This window comes from Bactrocera oleae, chromosome 6 (assembly GCF_042242935.1).
Source record: "Bactrocera oleae isolate idBacOlea1 chromosome 6, idBacOlea1, whole genome shotgun sequence".
NCBI lineage: Eukaryota > Metazoa > Arthropoda > Insecta > Diptera > Tephritidae > Bactrocera > Bactrocera oleae.
In genome coordinates, this window is record NC_091540.1 from 64,389,050 (window position 1) to 64,407,658 (window position 18,609).

At 34.5% G+C, this 18,609-nt stretch overlaps 4 protein-coding genes across 4 annotated transcripts; 3 read left to right on the forward strand and 1 right to left on the reverse strand.

Annotated features, from left to right (window-relative positions):
* Positions 1 to 201: 201 nt before the first annotated feature.
* LOC118681159 (uncharacterized) lies at positions 202 to 1,897 on the reverse strand. Its single transcript, XM_036364694.2, has one exon. The coding sequence runs from the start codon at positions 1,592 to 1,594 to the stop codon at positions 638 to 640; it is 957 nt and encodes a 318-aa protein (XP_036220587.2). The 5' UTR covers positions 1,595 to 1,897; the 3' UTR covers positions 202 to 637.
* A 1,989-nt stretch (positions 1,898 to 3,886) lies between these two features.
* Positions 3,887 to 4,873, forward strand: LOC106627418 (arylalkylamine N-acetyltransferase-like 2). Its single transcript, XM_014247514.3, has one exon. The coding sequence runs from the start codon at positions 3,959 to 3,961 to the stop codon at positions 4,646 to 4,648; it is 690 nt and encodes a 229-aa protein (XP_014102989.2). The 5' UTR covers positions 3,887 to 3,958; the 3' UTR covers positions 4,649 to 4,873.
* Positions 4,874 to 7,267: 2,394 nt separating this feature from the next.
* On the forward strand, positions 7,268 to 8,182 carry LOC138857735 (arylalkylamine N-acetyltransferase-like 2). The gene has a single exon (XM_070111419.1). The coding sequence runs from the start codon at positions 7,268 to 7,270 to the stop codon at positions 7,955 to 7,957; it is 690 nt and encodes a 229-aa protein (XP_069967520.1). The 3' UTR covers positions 7,958 to 8,182.
* A 2,010-nt stretch (positions 8,183 to 10,192) lies between these two features.
* Positions 10,193 to 11,107, forward strand: LOC138857765 (arylalkylamine N-acetyltransferase-like 2). The gene has a single exon (XM_070111493.1). It carries the CDS (start codon positions 10,193 to 10,195, stop codon positions 10,880 to 10,882), a length of 690 nt encoding a protein of 229 aa, XP_069967594.1. The 3' UTR covers positions 10,883 to 11,107.
* The last annotated feature ends 7,502 nt before the right edge of the window (positions 11,108 to 18,609 follow it).

An 18,609-nucleotide genomic window follows, 5' to 3' on the forward strand; every position in this document is an offset into this window, starting at 1 on the left:
AGTCTGAACATATATTTTTCTATTAGCTAGTGCCTGACAAACATTGTTGAGTGCAAGAAGCTGGAACTAGCAGGACCTTGCGATGAGGAAAGTATTGACGCAGCTAAAGTTCTAAAGGTCAGTTTTTCAATAGTAACTTTCAAGTAAACAATAAAGCTGCCAACCGCCCCTGGCCCCTTAATAATGAAATTACGAGTGAGATATTTTTTTGTAAACGTGTTTCTATTGCCGCCTTAATGGGGCTTCCATCGTCGGCTTTAAAAACTTTACAGTAGTCTGGAGTCCGAAACCAGAGCTGGTGGTGAGTACATGACAGATTTAAACCCTGTACGATTATCGTTTTGAAGTTTAAATGGCTCAGCAGACAAACTCATTTCTTTATGAATATTTGCAACTGAAACACAAAGTTTTCAGAGGAATAACGCGCAGGTATTTTTAAGGACTCTTCATAGATTTTACCAAAGTCTTTTAGGCGTAATCATCAGCTCTTCATATCTCAACTCAGCTGGACATTTCACTGCCACTTAAAGTTATGTAGATCTACGTCATAGCTCTGTACATAAGATTGTTTAAGTGTATTTATTTTCAATAGCACCGTTTTTTTTTTTTGGTTTAAATCGGCGTAACGGGATGTTTATCATCTTTTCGGACACTGTACGCTCTTGCAAATATTTCGAATTCGCGAAATACCCGCGTTTACAGGTTTCTCCTTTCTGCTTGCGATGATTCGTTGCAATTTCTTTAATTCATTCTCATCCTGATCTTCGAGTATTGGGCCGTCATATCGAATGCTAACTTTATGCAATGCAAACTGAACTCTCTTGCAGCGCACCTCCAGCGCCATTACAATACAGTAGAGCAGCATTTGCAGCGTCTTACAGCGCAGCAGGTAGGGTCTACAGTCACTCTCGCCAAAGAGTGGATAATCTTTGCTCTGGCAATCGAACATGAAGTAATCACCACCAACGCAACCGTTGCAATTATCACGTCCAATGACCACAGCACGCAGGTGGCGACAATGCAGTAGACCGACCTTATGTTGACTAAAGAAGTTAACCAGACTCTTGGCCAAATTCTTTATAGGCGAATTATTATGCTCGTAAAGTGCACCGAATGAAAATATTTCAGTGTGCACTTTAAAGCGTAAATTGTCCAAACAGCAAGTATCACAGAGGTCATGCAGCGTGAATTGATAGATTTCACCACGGTATTTACGCAAACTATTGTAATAATAACGATCGCCATTGATCACAATGCTGTCCAAGAGGTGTGGCTTCCAATGCGCCAATGGATAAAGTTTTGCCGCACAGCAAGCCACTATGTTGCAGGCCCAACTATGCTTGTCGCACGCTTTGGGATTGAAGACTTCATTTAGCGGATGCAGATAACCCCACAGTGACCATAGCTCATTCGGGATTTCGATGTCGTAGACACCACATTTGCTTTCCGGTCTGCAACGCGCCACATTGGCCGAGTTGTTTTTGCTTAAACGACTCCAGACCGGCGGAAAACTGGGCACATTCAGCCAATATATGACTTCGGACGGCAGCCAATCGGTGGCATCCCAACAACATTTCCTATTGCGGCTTGACATTTTATCGGTGTGTAATTTGAATAGCCGAGGTCGCTGTTTTAAAATCAAATTTTGCTTTTATTGCACAAACTTCTTTGTTTATTTTTCACGAATTTCTTTTTTTATCGTAATTGCGTGATTTTTATTGCTTTTTGTTTTATTGTTTGTAATTTAGTTCGAAACCATTAGTGCTGATCTAATATTTATAATCGCATGAATTTGTTTATTTACAATTTTGTAATCAGTTTCTGCCAAAAAGTTGTTCGATTTTGAATTTCGATATGAACAAAACAGAAATGAATGAATGAATGAAGTTTTCACTGTTGCTACTCCGTTTTGTTACTATTTATATAATTTTATGGAGACCGAAGTTCTTAAAAATTCTGTTTGAGGAACATAGCTTTAGTACTCCGTATAGCCCTAAAACAGTACCGAAAATTCGTACTTTTACTCACATTTATTAAAATTTAACCGTTAGCCGTGGCAAGTTCATCGAAACTTAGAGATTTGAAACGGGATTTTATGTCTATCAGAGATATTGGAATTTTAGTAAGCAAAACATAGATATTTCTTCATAATAGTGGTGTAGAACTATGTCAGTAGTAAGAAAAACCGTAAGAAAGAGATTTTCTATTTAACATTTATAAATCTTTTGAAAGAATTTGAAGAAGAAATAATGTTTTTTTGGCCGCTTATGTGTTGCACGAACGAGAACGATATTATACAGGCATCAGTCGAAAGATGGCATTTGGGTTATCATTTTAATCCCCTGTCTGCACCGGATTGCACGTTGCAAAAAAAAAATCCTAAATAAGTGTAAAAAAATCTATAATAAGTATCCATTCACATACAACTTTCCTCGCTTTATGTGACACTTCAACCATGGATAAAAAAGAGTTTCGTATCATTTTATCGCTTTGCTTTCAATGTTTCTCTCTAGTAAAAAAGGCGACCGTTGCTTGGCAAAGCGTAAAAAGATGAGAGTTGCCCAACATTGTGCTTGACTTCGTGTCGCAAACTTTTTATGTGAACTTACTCATGTCAAATCAAATGTCTGACGCAAAGCGCAGCAAAAGTTCTATGTGAAATTTTCAATCGCTCAACATGCAAGGCACAAGAAAAAAATACAACATATGGTAAACAAAAAGCAAATACAGAGGTACACTGGTTACTGATCATGTGCATTTGTTGTACTTGTCTCTGATTGTCATGCGTTTTTTTTTCTCTTACATTTTAAGCTATTGCACAGCTTCTATCATGGGCTTTGAGCGCGGCGAACGAATCAAGAAATTCCGTAACGTAAATGAACCTAACACGACAACAAAGTATGCGCAAAATGTTTGCCTACTTTTAGGCGTATTTTCGCATATCCGAAGTGTAACAAATCAATTGAAGAGACAGCAGGGTGATTCAAAAATAATAATATTTAAGATACAAATTTTTTAATGGCAAATAAAAATATGGAATTTAATTAATAAAAAATAAATTTATAATTCGGAGTCATAATATTAGAACATTATTATTATTTTGGTAAATAGCAACCTCACTTTTTGGAACAGTATCTCGTTTGAATTGAACAATATATTTGAAATTAGGTATTTCAATCGGATTATCAATGGTAATAAATTTCCACTTATCTTGGCTGGCGATTTGAACATCAACTTCGCTGATATAATCAAAGCGATTGACAACTTTTCTTACGAAAAAACTAATTTGAAAATACATAATGATCCAAAAGAATCCACAACAAAATATGGGATGACGCGGTATTTTCCAGATATTTAGAGGATAACAACTCTCAAACTTATGTTACTTTTTTCAGTTATCATAAATCTATAGTTTCAATGAGAAAAATTCCTGAATAATCTACATGTATTTTAAGATAATACAAATATTTTCTCATTCTCATTTATTCAACAAAAGAAAAATAATTGTTTTCTTATTGATCACCACGCTCAAAAAGTGTAACTTGAATCAATATCAAAGAAAAAACTTGAATTAACATCAAAGAAAAAAAAAATACTGCATAAAAGTTAAATAGCTGATTATAATTGCATAAGTTGATAAAAAAAATGCCATGCAATAAATAGCTTTACCGCGGCAGTCCTTGAGTGTCACACGTATTTCTTATTATTATTATTATTTTTTTTTGATAAGCAAGACCGCCACAAGTCTGTGCAAATAAAAAAGAAGAGTGTGAAAAAGAAACACACGACACATATTTCTTTGAGTCGATATTCGCACCAACATACAAAGCTAGTATACTTAGAGTTCAAAAATTTGATACTTCTGCAGTTCTCTGATCAACTCTCTCTAGCGATAAAACATTTAAATTGTGAATAATCCAAGTATTGACATCATTACCGTATTAGATATTGGTAGAAAATGACTGGTAGCGAAGCTGAAGTAAACCAGGCGGACAATATACAAATTCGCGTCATAAAATGGAGTGAGCGCGATGAGGTGCTTAAATTTCTTCGCCTACATTTCTACCCAGATGAACCGTTGAGCATTGGCAACGTACAAGGACATCCGGATCCGGAAGATGAGAAATTCAATATTTCACAAATAGCGCACGGAACCAGTTTAATGGCAGTACAACAACAAACTGTTAGCGGTATGCTAAACGAACGTATAGTTGGCGTTTTGTTGTCTGGTCCAAAGTTTAGTAATCATGCTGAGCATTTATGTAAGGAGGCTGCTCGTTTTGGTTCATCCAATTTGGGCAAGCAAATAGGAATATTGGCTCAAGCCGAGCGCGACGCTAATGTCTACGAGCGTTATAATGTTGAGAGAGCGTTGCATGCACATGCTATGGCGATCGATAAGAGTTTTCGTGGACATGCAATTGGAACGAGAATTATAGAAAAGTTGAAAAACGTGGGCCGTGAACTCAAGTATCCACTCTTGACTACGGACTGCACCAGCTTTTATTCGGCGCAATTAGTGGAACGTATAGGTTCGGAGTGTGTGAACATTATTAAGTATACGGATTATCTGGATGAGAAGGGTAGAGTGGTGTTTAAGCTGCCACCGCCACACGAATATCTGAAAACGTATGCCATGAGGCTGTAAATGTTCAGAGATACATATGTTATATAATATACAATAACTATTTCATACTTATTATCATAGATATATATGTATATATATAAGTGACATACATACTTGTATGTACATACATATGTACTTCTTTGTTGTACTATTTTTCCGCTATTTGTTCTCAACTGATGTCAATAGTCAAGCTGAAAATACTAAATAAACAATAAATAATTAGTTCATTACATTTTATTAACAGAATTGTGTTTTATATCACTGACGTAGTCGGTAGGATTAGTTAAAATGATAATTTAAAAACATCTACTTGAGTTATAAAATAGAAATGGAAATATAAAAAAAAGTTTAAATATTGTGAAGTGTTCAATTTTCTATTAAGGGATAAGCTGCAACTACTAGAGCAGTAACCTTCAATGGCCTCTAAGGTAAGAACCTACGGAAATAACCTCTACTTGACATTCATTGCCTGCGTAGTTGACGCAGACAATGTAAATTCATTTACTGAAGCGTAGGAGAGAACGGAACGTACAATCCAAAGCATAAAGCTCATTGCTCCATTCGATAGCAACAATTATTACCTGGCGTTATAAATTGTTAGTTTATATCAGTGGTCGGCATTTCATAGCACAATTGTGCAAGCTAACTTCACACGTACACTTACGCTCTATCATTTAGTCGTTGTCGAGCATTGTAAAACCTATAAATTTTAACAATGTTGTCGAAACAGCGTCGAAAAAACATCGCGCGTGTTTATGCCTCTAAGGGAAATGTGCCCTGCACGAAATTTTGTGTCATGATGAATGCTTTATGGTGTTATGAATTATATTTTATGTTTTACTTTACTTAAAGACAATAAAATAAAAGTTTTTAGTGTTGAATTAATCATACAATATATAAAATTAATTAGGAAGGTGTTTGTTTAGACAGAGAATGAAAAAGATTTACAAAATTTCCTCTCATGCCGATCACTGGTTTAAATGCTGTAATCACAGTTACAATTTTGTTCCATTTGGTTCATTTTCTTTTTCTTGGGCCATTGGCTCAACACTCCTTGAAATGGTCTATTTTAAATGCAACGCTTTAAGAAATATTCTTTGTCCAATAATTTAACAGGGTTTTTTCATTAGCGCCACAGTAATATACAGTGGCAGCGTTGCTAAATAATTTCACGACTGTTCTCCAAGTTATCGAATCTGGTAACAGTATACAGCTGTGAAATTTGGGACAAGTTCAGTGCTGCCAGCAGTGAAGATTTGTCTTCAAAATTATGATTTTTTTTTTTTTTTTTAAATATTAAAATCTTAAAGTTATATTAAAACTTATTTAAACGAAATCAAAATTTCATGCAAAAAATTTTCATTATATTGTATAATAGAGAAATTTTTCATTGGTAAAAAGTTTACAATTTTTGTGCCTAATGATGCTGATTTTGTGAAATTTCAAGATATTTCCAAAACTCTAATCAACAATTGAAGACATAAAATATTGAATAATATTGAGAAAAAAACTCAAAAATATTAGAGGTTATCCCGACTTTAAAATAAAAATTGCAATCCCGAACTATTTAAAAGAAATCACACCACTTGCTTACAAAATCAGAGATAAATTTGTATTTGATTTTTGGGAATGGGTTAAAAGACATTGCCTTACTTGTAGTGATATGTATTCTAAATTTTGTAACTGCTGAAGTACAAACATTGAACTGGAAAAAAGAGGGCTAATAAAAATTTTTAATACTATGAGACCTGCAAAAATATTGAAAACCGATCAAGATTAGGGTATAAATAATGTTAATATTAAGCAGTGGTGTGAATAGCTAAATATTAAAATAGAAGTAACCACTGAAAAGACGGACATTGCAGATATCGAACGTGAACATAAGTATTTGAGTATTACAAAGTACTCAGTGAAGGTTAAGAAGCTAACGAAAATTTCATGCGACTCGTCCATCCACCTCTGTTAATGATGACAACATCGAAAAATTGCCTCAATACATTTTGGTTATTGTTTTGGGTAGGAAACGTACCATGACCAAATTCACCTTAACGACTTTGAAAGCAGCGTTTCCAGAAAAAACCAGTTTAAAGCTTTGGCATCCGAATACACTAAGTTAAAAATTTTTTACAAATATGCTCATAACTCCCTTGGATAAAATTTGGCAAAGAGTCTGCTTAGGTTCGGACCATTTTGAGTTCGAAAATGAGTAACAATGGTCTATACATTTTTCAATATCTCTCTTTCATCAGTTTACCATAAGTTCTGTTTGGTCGTTGGAAAGTTGTTTTTGGAAAAATACAGGTTACTCCAGGATACATAGTGGTATCTCAACAATACTAATTTATTTTATTCAATTTCGCTGACTGCCATAGGTCTATTTTTTTAGTTACAAATGTGATATATCTAGTTTTTACCGGCTCGAAAGCTTTACTTTCCATTTGTTCACTTTCTAATGAACGCTATTATAATATAGAAAATGCGACTTTCTACTTTGATTTGGCTTCAATTATCATAATTATCTTATCGCACCACCCGTTAGCATCAGCACGGAAATCTATCAACTGTGACCAATGATAAAATAACAAAAATTATTAATAATCCAAATATTGACTTCATTAGAGTACCAGAGCTCGACAGGAAATGACTGGTAGCGAAGCTGAAATAAACCAGGCCGACAATATACAAATTCGCGTCATAAAATGGAGTGAGCGCGATGAGGTGCTTAAATTTCTTCGCCTACATTTCTACCCAGATGAACCGTTGAGCATTGGCAACGTACAAGGACATCCGGATCCGGAAGATGAGAAATTCAATATTTCACAAATAGCGCACGGAACCAGTTTAATGGCAGTACAACAACAAACTGTTAGCGGTATGCTAAACGAACGTATAGTTGGCGTTTTGTTGTCTGGTCCAAAGTTTAGTAATCATGCTGAGCATTTATGTAAGGAGGCTGCTCGTTTTGGTTCATCCAATTTGGGCAAGCAAATAGGAATATTGGCTCAAGCCGAGCGCGACGCTAATGTCTACGAGCGTTATAATGTTGAGAGAGCGTTGCATGCACATGCTATGGCGATCGATAAGAGTTTTCGTGGACATGCAATTGGAACGAGAATTATAGAAAAGTTGAAAGACTTGGGCCGTGAACTCAAGTATCCACTCTTGACTACGGACTGCACCAGCTTTTATTCGGCGCAATTAGTGGAACGTATAGGTTCGGAGTGTGTGAACATTATTAAGTATACGGATTATCTGGATGAGAAGGGTAGAGTGGTGTTTAAGCTGCCACCGCCACACGAATATCTGAAAACGTATGCCATGAGGCTGTAAATGTTCAGAGATACATATGTTATATAATATACAATAACTATTTCATACTTATTATCATAGATATATATGTATATATATAAGTGACATACATACTTGTATGTACATACATATGTACTTCTTTGTTGTACTATTTTTCCGCTATTTGTTCTCAACTGATGTCAATAGTCAAGCTGAAAATACTAAATAAACAATAAATAATTAGTTCATTACATTTTATTAACAGAATTGTGTTTTATATCACTGACGTAGTCGGTAGGATTAGTTAAAATGATAATTTAAAAACATCTACTTGAGTTATAAAATAGAAATGGAAATATAAAAAAAAGTTTAAATATTGTGAAGTGTTCAATTTTCTATTAAGGGATAAGCTGCAACTACTAGAGCAGTAACCTTCAATGGCCTCTAAGGTAAGAACCTACGGAAATAACCTCTACTTGACATTCATTGCCTGCGTAGTTGACGCAGACAATGTAAATTCATTTACTGAAGCGTAGGAGAGAACGGAACGTACAATCCAAAGCATAAAGCTCATTGCTCCATTCGATAGCAACAATTATTACCTGGCGTTATAAATTGTTAGTTTATATCAGTGGTCGGCATTTCATAGCACAATTGTGCAAGCTAACTTCACACGTACACTTACGCTCTATCATTTAGTCGTTGTCGAGCATTGTAAAACCTATAAATTTTAACAATGTTGTCGAAACAGCGTCGAAAAAACATCGCGCGTGTTTATGCCTCTAAGGGAAATGTGCCCTGCACGAAATTTTGTGTCATGATGAATGCTTTATGGTGTTATGAATTATATTTTATGTTTTACTTTACTTAAAGACAATAAAATAAAAGTTTTTAGTGTTGAATTAATCATACAATATATAAAATTAATTAGGAAGGTGTTTGTTTAGACAGAGAATGAAAAAGATTTACAAAATTTCCTCTCATGCCGATCACTGGTTTAAATGCTGTAATCACAGTTACAATTTTGTTCCATTTTCTTTTTCTTGGGCCATTGGCTCAACACTCTTTAAAATGGTCCATTTTAAATGCAACGCTTTAAGAAATATTCTTTATCCAATAATTTAACAGGGTTCTTTTTATTAGCGCAACAGTAATATACAGTGGCAGCGTTGCTAAATAATTTCACGACTGTTCTCCAAGTTATCGAATCTGGTAACAGTATGCAGCTGTGAAATTTGGGACAAGTTCAGTGCTGCCAGCAGTGAAGATTTGTCTTCAAAATTATGATTTTTTTTTTTTAAATATCATTAAAATCTTAAAGTTATTAAAACTAAAAATAAAGTGGAAAAAAGAGGGCTAATAAAAATTTTTTATACTATGAGACCTGCAAAAATATTGAAAACCGATCAAGATTAGGGAATAAATAATGTTAATATTAAGCAGTGGTGTGAGTGGCTAAATATTAAAATAGAAGTAACCACTGAAAAGACGGACATTGCAGATATCGAACGTGAACATAAGTATTTGAGTATTACAAAGTACTCAGTGAAGGTTAAGAAGCTATCGAAAATTTCATGCGACTCGTCCATCCACCTCTGTTAATGATGACAACATCGAAAAATTGCCTCAATACATTTTGGTTATTGTTTTGGGTAGGAAACGTACCATGACCAAATTCACCTTAACGACTCTGAAAGCAGCGTTTCCAGAAAAAACCAGTTTAAAGCTTTGGCATCCGAATACACTAAGTTAAAAAATTCTTACAAATATGCTCAAAACTCCCTTGGATAAAATTTGGCAAAGAGTCTGCTTCGGTTCGGAGCATTTTGAGTTGGAAAATCAGTGACGAATGGTCTACACATTTTTCAATATCTCTCTTTCATCAGTTTACCATAAGTTTTGTTTGGTCGTTGGAAAGTTGTTTTTGGAAAAATACAGGTTACTCCAGGATACATAGTGGTATCTCAACAATACTAATTTATTTTATTCAATTTCGCTGACTGCCATAGGTCTATTTTTTTAGTTACAAATGTGATATATCTAGTTTTTACCGGCTCGAAAGCTTTACTTTCCATTTGTTCACTTTCTAATGAACGCTATTATAATATAGAAAATGCGACTTTCTACTTTGATTTGGCTTCAATTATCATAATTATCTTATCGCACCACCCGTTAGCATCAGCACGGAAATCTATCAACTGTGACCAATGATAAAATAACAAAAATTATTAATAATCCAAATATTGACTTCATTAGAGTACCAGAGCTCGACAGGAAATGACTGGTAGCGAAGCTGAAATAAACCAGGCCGACAATATACAAATTCGCGTCATAAAATGGAGTGAGCGCGATGAGGTGCTTAAATTTCTTCGCCTACATTTCTACCCAGATGAACCGTTGAGCATTGGCAACGTACAAGGACATCCGGATCCGGAAGATGAGAAATTCAATATTTCACAAATAGCGCACGGAACCAGTTTAATGGCAGTACAACAACAAACTGTTAGCGGTATGCTAAACGAACGTATAGTTGGCGTTTTGTTGTCTGGTCCAAAGTTTAGTAATCATGCTGAGCATTTATGTAAGGAGGCTGCTCGTTTTGGTTCATCCAATTTGGGCAAGCAAATAGGAATATTGGCTCAAGCCGAGCGCGACGCTAATGTCTACGAGCGTTATAATGTTGAGAGAGCGTTGCATGCACATGCTATGGCGATCGATAAGAGTTTTCGTGGACATGCAATTGGAACGAGAATTATAGAAAAGTTGAAAGACTTGGGCCGTGAACTCAAGTATCCACTCTTGACTACGGACTGCACCAGCTTTTATTCGGCGCAATTAGTGGAACGTATAGGTTCGGAGTGTGTGAACATTATTAAGTATACGGATTATCTGGATGAGAAGGGTAGAGTGGTGTTTAAGCTGCCACCGCCACACGAATATCTGAAAACGTATGCCATGAGGCTGTAAATGTTCAGAGATACATATGTTATATAATATACAATAACTATTTCATACTTATTATCATAGATATATATGTATATATATAAGTGACATACATACTTGTATGTACATACATATGTACTTCTTTGTTGTACTATTTTTCCGCTATTTGTTCTCAACTGATGTCAATAGTCAAGCTGAAAATACTAAATAAACAATAAATAATTAGTTCATTACATTTTATTAACAGAATTGTGTTTTATATCACTGACGTAGTCGGTAGGATTAGTTAAAATGATAATTTAAAAACATCTACTTGAGTTATAAAATAGAAATGGAAATATAAAAAAAAGTTTAAATATTGTGAAGTGTTCAATTTTCTATTAAGGGATAAGCTGCAACTACTAGAGCAGTAACCTTCAATGGCCTCTAAGGTAAGAACCTACGGAAATAACCTCTACTTGACATTCATTGCCTGCGTAGTTGACGCAGACAATGTAAATTCATTTACTGAAGCGTAGGAGAGAACGGAACGTACAATCCAAAGCATAAAGCTCATTGCTCCATTCGATAGCAACAATTATTACCTGGCGTTATAAATTGTTAGTTTATATCAGTGGTCGGCATTTCATAGCACAATTGTGCAAGCTAACTTCACACGTACACTTACGCTCTATCATTTAGTCGTTGTCGAGCATTGTAAAACCTATAAATTTTAACAATGTTGTCGAAACAGCGTCGAAAAAACATCGCGCGTGTTTATGCCTCTAAGGGAAATGTGCCCTGCACGAAATTTTGTGTCATGATGAATGCTTTATGGTGTTATGAATTATATTTTATGTTTTACTTTACTTAAAGACAATAAAATAAAAGTTTTTAGTGTTGAATTAATCATACAATATATAAAATTAATTAGGAAGGTGTTTGTTTAGACAGAGAATGAAAAAGATTTACAAAATTTCCTCTCATGCCGATCACTGGTTTAAATGCTGTAATCACAGTTACAATTTTGTTCCATTTTCTTTTTCTTGGGCCATTGGCTCAACACTCTTTAAAATGGTCCATTTTAAATGCAACGCTTTAAGAAATATTCTTTATCCAATAATTTAACAGGGTTCTTTTTATTAGCGCAACAGTAATATACAGTGGCAGCGTTGCTAAATAATTTCACGACTGTTCTCCAAGTTATCGAATCTGGTAACAGTATGCAGCTGTGAAATTTGGGACAAGTTCAGTGCTGCCAGCAGTGAAGATTTGTCTTCAAAATTATGATTTTTTTTTTTTAAATATCATTAAAATCTTAAAGTTATTAAAACTAAAAATAAAGTGGAAAAAAGAGGGCTAATAAAAATTTTTTATACTATGAGACCTGCAAAAATATTGAAAACCGATCAAGATTAGGGAATAAATAATGTTAATATTAAGCAGTGGTGTGAGTGGCTAAATATTAAAATAGAAGTAACCACTGAAAAGACGGACATTGCAGATATCGAACGTGAACATAAGTATTTGAGTATTACAAAGTACTCAGTGAAGGTTAAGAAGCTATCGAAAATTTCATGCGACTCGTCCATCCACCTCTGTTAATGATGACAACATCGAAAAATTGCCTCAATACATTTTGGTTATTGTTTTGGGTAGGAAACGTACCATGACCAAATTCACCTTAACGACTCTGAAAGCAGCGTTTCCAGAAAAAACCAGTTTAAAGCTTTGGCATCCGAATACACTAAGTTAAAAAATTCTTACAAATATGCTCAAAACTCCCTTGGATAAAATTTGGCAAAGAGTCTGCTTCGGTTCGGAGCATTTTGAGTTGGAAAATCAGTGACGAATGGTCTACACATTTTTCAATATCTCTCTTTCATCAGTTTACCATAAGTTTTGTTTGGTCGTTGGAAAGTTGTTTTTGGAAAAGTACAGGTTACTCCAGGATACATAGTAGTCTCTCAACAATACTGATTAAAAGGAAAGACGAGTGAATAACTATCTTTAAAATTTTCTAGGACTTCAGTCCAAATTAATGCTTTGTATTTGCATTCTCACACGCCCATATCAGCTGTTTATTCAATTCTGCTGACTGCCATAGGTCTATTTTTTAGTTACAAATGTTATATATTTAGTTTTTACCGGCTCGAAAGCTTTACTTTCCATTTGCTCACTTTCTAATGAAAGCTATTACAATATAGAATATGCGACTTTCTACTTTGATTTGGCATCAATTACATCAAAATTTATTTATTATTAAAAAAAAATTAATAATCCAAATATTGACTTCATTAGAGTACCAGAGCTCGGCAGGAAATGACTGGTAGCGAAGCTGAAATAAACCAGGCTGACAATATACAAATTCGCGTAATAAAATGGAGTGAGCGCGATGAGGTGCTTAAATTTCTTCGTCTACATTTCTACCCAGATGAACCGTTGAGCATTGGCAACGTACAAGGACATCCGGATCCGGAAGATGAGAAATTCAATATTTCACAAATAGCGCATGGAACCAGTTTAATGGCAGTACAACAACAAACTGTTAGCGGTATCCTAAATTAACGCATACTTTGCGTTTTGTTGTCTGGTCCAAAGTGTAGTAATCAAGCTGAGCATTTATTTAAGGAGGCCGCTCGTTTTGGTTCATCCAATTTGGGCCTGCAAATAGGAATATTGCCTCAAGCCGAGCGCGATTGCTAATGTCTACGAGCGTTATGATGTTGAAAGAGGTTTGCATGTACATGCTCGGGCGGTCGATAAGAGAGCTTTTGCGACATTATAAGTAATTATTGCAGAAGGAATGAATGGGTAGTTTTGAAATTATACTAGTTATCAATATCATTGATGAAAGAGTTTTCTACTCCAGGGTCACTCTCATCAATAATCAAAAAGAACAGAGAAAACAATTCTATTATTCTACTAAAGTGCAAATGAGGAACGACAAATGAAGAGCTTTGTCATTCGTTGATTACCATTTTATGGGTCCAAGTGTATATAATATATTCGTAATGCTTCACAATTGAATTTATTTTTATATGACTTCTCTTTAAAGTGCACTTTCGAAAGAAAACAATTACATTTAATTTTATAATCGAGAGCGAAATGGGACTTTCGAAGAAATAAAAAATCAAATTGGGTTTAAATGAGAAATGATAAATAGAAAAAAGCATTTTGCAAAAGAAATCGTATATACTTCGGTACCTGTAGGAATTTTGACGACGATTTGTATGTTCTTTTTTGGTTTATATGGTCGACTAAATATTCTACTAATGCGATCAGATTTCCATTACATTGAAATCATCTTCGTAGCTTCAGGCCTCCAAAAAGTTTTCACAAACCTACGCAAATTTTGTCGCATTTTCTGGCCCGTTACCGTCTCTATTACGAGATCCAAACACACTCACCCGTAACACTATCGACTGGAATGCACAAGGCCCGCTCAAACTTTGAGAAAAGAATTGGGTAGCGAAATATTTAAGATCAAAAAAAGTGGGTCACGCACTAACCAAACACCTCTCTGGACCGAAATTCTCCAAAGAAAATAGGACAGGTTCTGGCATGTTCTGAGTCGAGATGGAGACACAATCACCTGGAACGCTACCGGCTGGAATCCATAAGCCAACCGACGGAAAGCCCGCCCCGCTGTAACCTCGAGAAGAAATTTTGACATCAAACTATACTAAGGTACATAAAAGTTGGAGCAAAATTAAGAGGCAAAAAGACGAGATCAAAATAAATGGAATAGTTTCAGTGTGATCCAGCTGGTAATTAGACGTGGATTTATAAATATGACGTCAAAAAATCTATGGTGTGGCGCTGCAAAAATGAGTCGAAACCGAAAAACTAAAATTTACTGAAGGCACTGAAGGTCACCCCAGCCGCAACTTATAACAAGTGTATGAAGAATTCGATTGAGCGTTGGCATGGTTGTGTTGGCTCTAAAGGAACCACTTTTGAAGATGATAATAAAAATTTGTTTTAATATATGTCAAAATGTATTTTGATTTTGTCGATCGGTGTCAAATTTGAGCCAGTTGCAAGTGAAATTTCATGTCGGAAAGTCCGAACATATGTGTGTGCGGTAGATGGCGCTAAATATATAATAAATTCCAAATCCTATTAACAACGTATTCATATGTATTAGGCATATTTAAAACATCGGAGAAATAGAGTTACAGATTCTTTAAGATTAGTACTAAACTACGCCATAATACTATAATACGCCGTACAGATCAACCGACGTATTATATATTACGGTTTTTTCTGTCAGTCCTATGACCGAAACTTTGCTAAGAAATATCAATTAAAGGTATATATATATGTGATTAAAATTTTCTTTCACCGCCGCATATACCAGCAGCCCCTTGACATAGTTAGTGACGATTATGTCTTATGACAGTGCTTAAAGCTTCGTCAGTTAGTCATTGGGGTGATAAGCGAAAGAGCTGGTGGTTGTTTCTGGTTGTGGCCATGTCACTTAACTTCGACCGTTTCGACTTTCACTAAATCCAACTTTAGCCTCATTTAATCATTAAAATGATTTAATTTGCTTTGGTTGCTGCGTCGTGGAACTAAATTTTTTTCATATTGTCCAATACAAGAGGGTTCGAAGAGTCGTTGCTTTCACGAAAGCCCAAGTGGCTGCACTGAAAGCGTAAGTACTCGTATACAAATATTGAAGTTTTCTGAACTTTATTTTTATTTTTTCTTTATAAATTCGCGTTTAAAGGATGCACGCTTAGCGAATTAAATTTCTAACGCCTGCTTTCATCCCTCATTCTCCTTAAGCTTTGCCACTCGTTAAAGTGTGCTAATTTAATTTAATTATAATGAATGGCAATGAATTAAGTTATTCGGAAGAATTTAATGTCACTATAAGTTGACCGTATTGACGGGAGGGAGGGGGAATTAGTTTACAGGAGAAAAAAAAAGTTGGTCCTTTCAGCCATGCGGTCTCTTGGTCAACTTGGCTTGAGTGCTACGGTTAATTATTGCTATTGAAGCTAATGCTCACGTGTTGTGTAAATTTATGTGTGTGAGTGTTAAATTTCGCATTTGCCGTGCCTTTTTCACCTTTTCTCACACACTTTAACAAATACAATAATTATAAAAGTTAAACTTATTCGCTCACATATTTTGTTATATAGTACATACATACTTATGTGTGTATGTAATTCTTTCGGATTTTTTCTGAAACTTCTTGAAACAAGTCATTACTGACAAAAGCTTTGACGAGGTAACTCCTTACACAACGCTTTAGCTAGAGTTAGCAAACGGTAATGCCACATTTAATTAATTGACGACAAAAAGATTGTATTGCTGAGCATACCAATATACATAAATACATATTATATGTAACCGTATACATACTACATAGTGACATATACATATATGTATATGTTTGTATATGTGTGTTCATATGAGTTCAGAAAAAATTTCTTGGTCAAGTATATTAATTTATATATTTATTACAAACATGTATGCATGCATGTATTTATGTATGTATTTATATGTATCTGCCAGCCTTCATTTCACTTTAGTTAAGTTCACAGATTATAGTTTTAGGAAAAGTTAATACCCTCTGCTCAGTATCTAACAACTCAATCTGTGTTAGAAATGGCAATTGACAATTGTAATAAGTAATAAAATTAATTGGACTTAACAATGAAAGCTATGCGTGCTCGCCCATACAAATGAACGGATGTGCATACATAATTATTTATTTATGTACACGCATAATTGTATATATTGCATCATATGAACAATTGAAGCTTAAGTCAATATTAGCACATACCACATGTATGTGTATTACAAAAGTTTATTTTGAAGACTTGTTCAGCGTATTAAATATTGTTACGTTATGTAATGTTATATACTTATGTTATGTTATTGTACGTTACGTTATGTTATGTTAAGTTAAGTTAGCTTATAGTACGATGCGTTGCGTTAAGTTAAGTTACTGTATGTTTTATTATGTTATATTATGTTACGTTAAGTTAAGTTATGTTACGTTACGTTACGTTATGTTATGTTACAATATTATAAGGTTTTCAAATATAATCTGTGGATATTTTACGTTATGTTCCGATACATTGCGTTATGTTAAGTTACAATATGTTTTGTTATGTTGCATTATATTATGTTACGTTACGTTACGCTATGTTACATTATGTTATGCGTTGTTACGTTGGTATATACATTATTATACGGTTTTTAAATATTATCTCAGGTTATTTTACGTTATGTTAAGTTATGTGATTTTACTTAACGTTATGCTAATTTTCGTTATGTTATTATATTATTATTTATGTTACGCTCTATGTTTTGCAGATTATGGTAAGTAACGCTATGCTATGAATTGTTATGTCCTGTTATGTACAGTGGGGAGCACAAATGAGTACAAGTTTGTGCATCGTGTATTTCTTTCTAAGAATAATATTAGTAATAATAATATTTTTTAATATTTTTTTCCTTTAGTTCATGTACAAATATAAACAAAATTGTAAATAATACAAAAAATAACGAATTCTAGGGAAGAAACAAATAAAACTGAAATTTCAACAGGATGGCGACCCAAACCATGTATCCAAAATCACGAAGTAATGGCTTGCTGAACAAAATTTCTTACTGATGCAGTGGGCATCCCAAAGTTCTAATTTCAATCCGATTGAGAATTTGAGGTCAATTGTGAAAAGAAGGTTAGGAAAATACCGATCAACCTCAATGAATCTGGATGTGCTTTAACCGCGGGAGTGGTATAGCATTCCAAATTAAATTATACAGAATTTGATGGAAAGTGTGCCAAATAACGTAAAAAAGTGTGTTGTATAATAGGTCCACGGACAATATTGCCGATGTTATTTTGATCTTTTTCCTCGAAATTGTACTCATGTTTGTGGACCATACAAAATTTTTTTTGTTTTTTACTTTTTGGGAACCGAGTACACTAAGTTTCAAAATTTTTACAAACACGCTCATATCTCCGAATTCTTATAGAATATTCTCTAAAACATTATATAGTATATACATTCCAAAAAAAAATCGATTTTTTGATTCACAAGTGGATACAACATCTTAAGCCACGAGTAATCAGAGTATATCCACTTTGCAGAGGTTTTCTGTTTTTTTTTAAATTGCTTTGAATTCAAATTACTCTAGTTATTGAAGCTGTGTTGTTTTTAAGCTACTAACATATCTTGCCATCATGTCTAAGTACATAAATTCTCATCAGCATTTCAACAATGAGACCATTTTCAAGTGCTTCGCCAGAGAGCACAAATGATCCCGGCTGTTAGCCGTACTTAATTCGCTTGTTAATTGAAAAATCCTTCGGCATAAAGACCAGCGCCCCCATCAACGGTTACATACATATGCATATATATAAAATTATACATGTATGCACGTATATACCTCCTCAAGCTTAACTTCAAACCAATTTACGCTTAACTAAGTTGTGCGGCGTACGTGGGTGTGTGTGAAAGTAAGTTTGCCACTTGTTATTGGAGGGTGAATGCTTTGATTTCCTACAAAAGCAACACTATTAAGACATTTACGCAAGGAGGTCAGTTAGCATTAATATCAATATATTAATTTCATGCATACATACACACATTCGAACTCACGTGCTTGTTAGCTAATGTGCGGGTGAGAGAAGGGGCATGTTTAGTTTGTTTGAAAAGCAGTGTAGAAACTACATTAAACATTATTGAAAGCACAGAGTGCAGCAACTTTGTTCGGTGCCACATTTAAGCATTGGTTAAATCCTA

Excerpts from the sequence above, each read along its gene's own strand:
- LOC118681159 (XM_036364694.2), bottom strand. The coding sequence starts at position 1,594 with ATGTCAAGCCGCAATAGGAAATGTTGTTGGGATGCCACCGATTGGCTG.
- LOC106627418 (XM_014247514.3), top strand. The coding sequence starts at position 3,959 with ATGACTGGTAGCGAAGCTGAAGTAAACCAGGCGGACAATATACAAATT.
- LOC138857735 (XM_070111419.1), top strand. The coding sequence starts at position 7,268 with ATGACTGGTAGCGAAGCTGAAATAAACCAGGCCGACAATATACAAATT.
- LOC138857765 (XM_070111493.1), top strand. The coding sequence starts at position 10,193 with ATGACTGGTAGCGAAGCTGAAATAAACCAGGCCGACAATATACAAATT.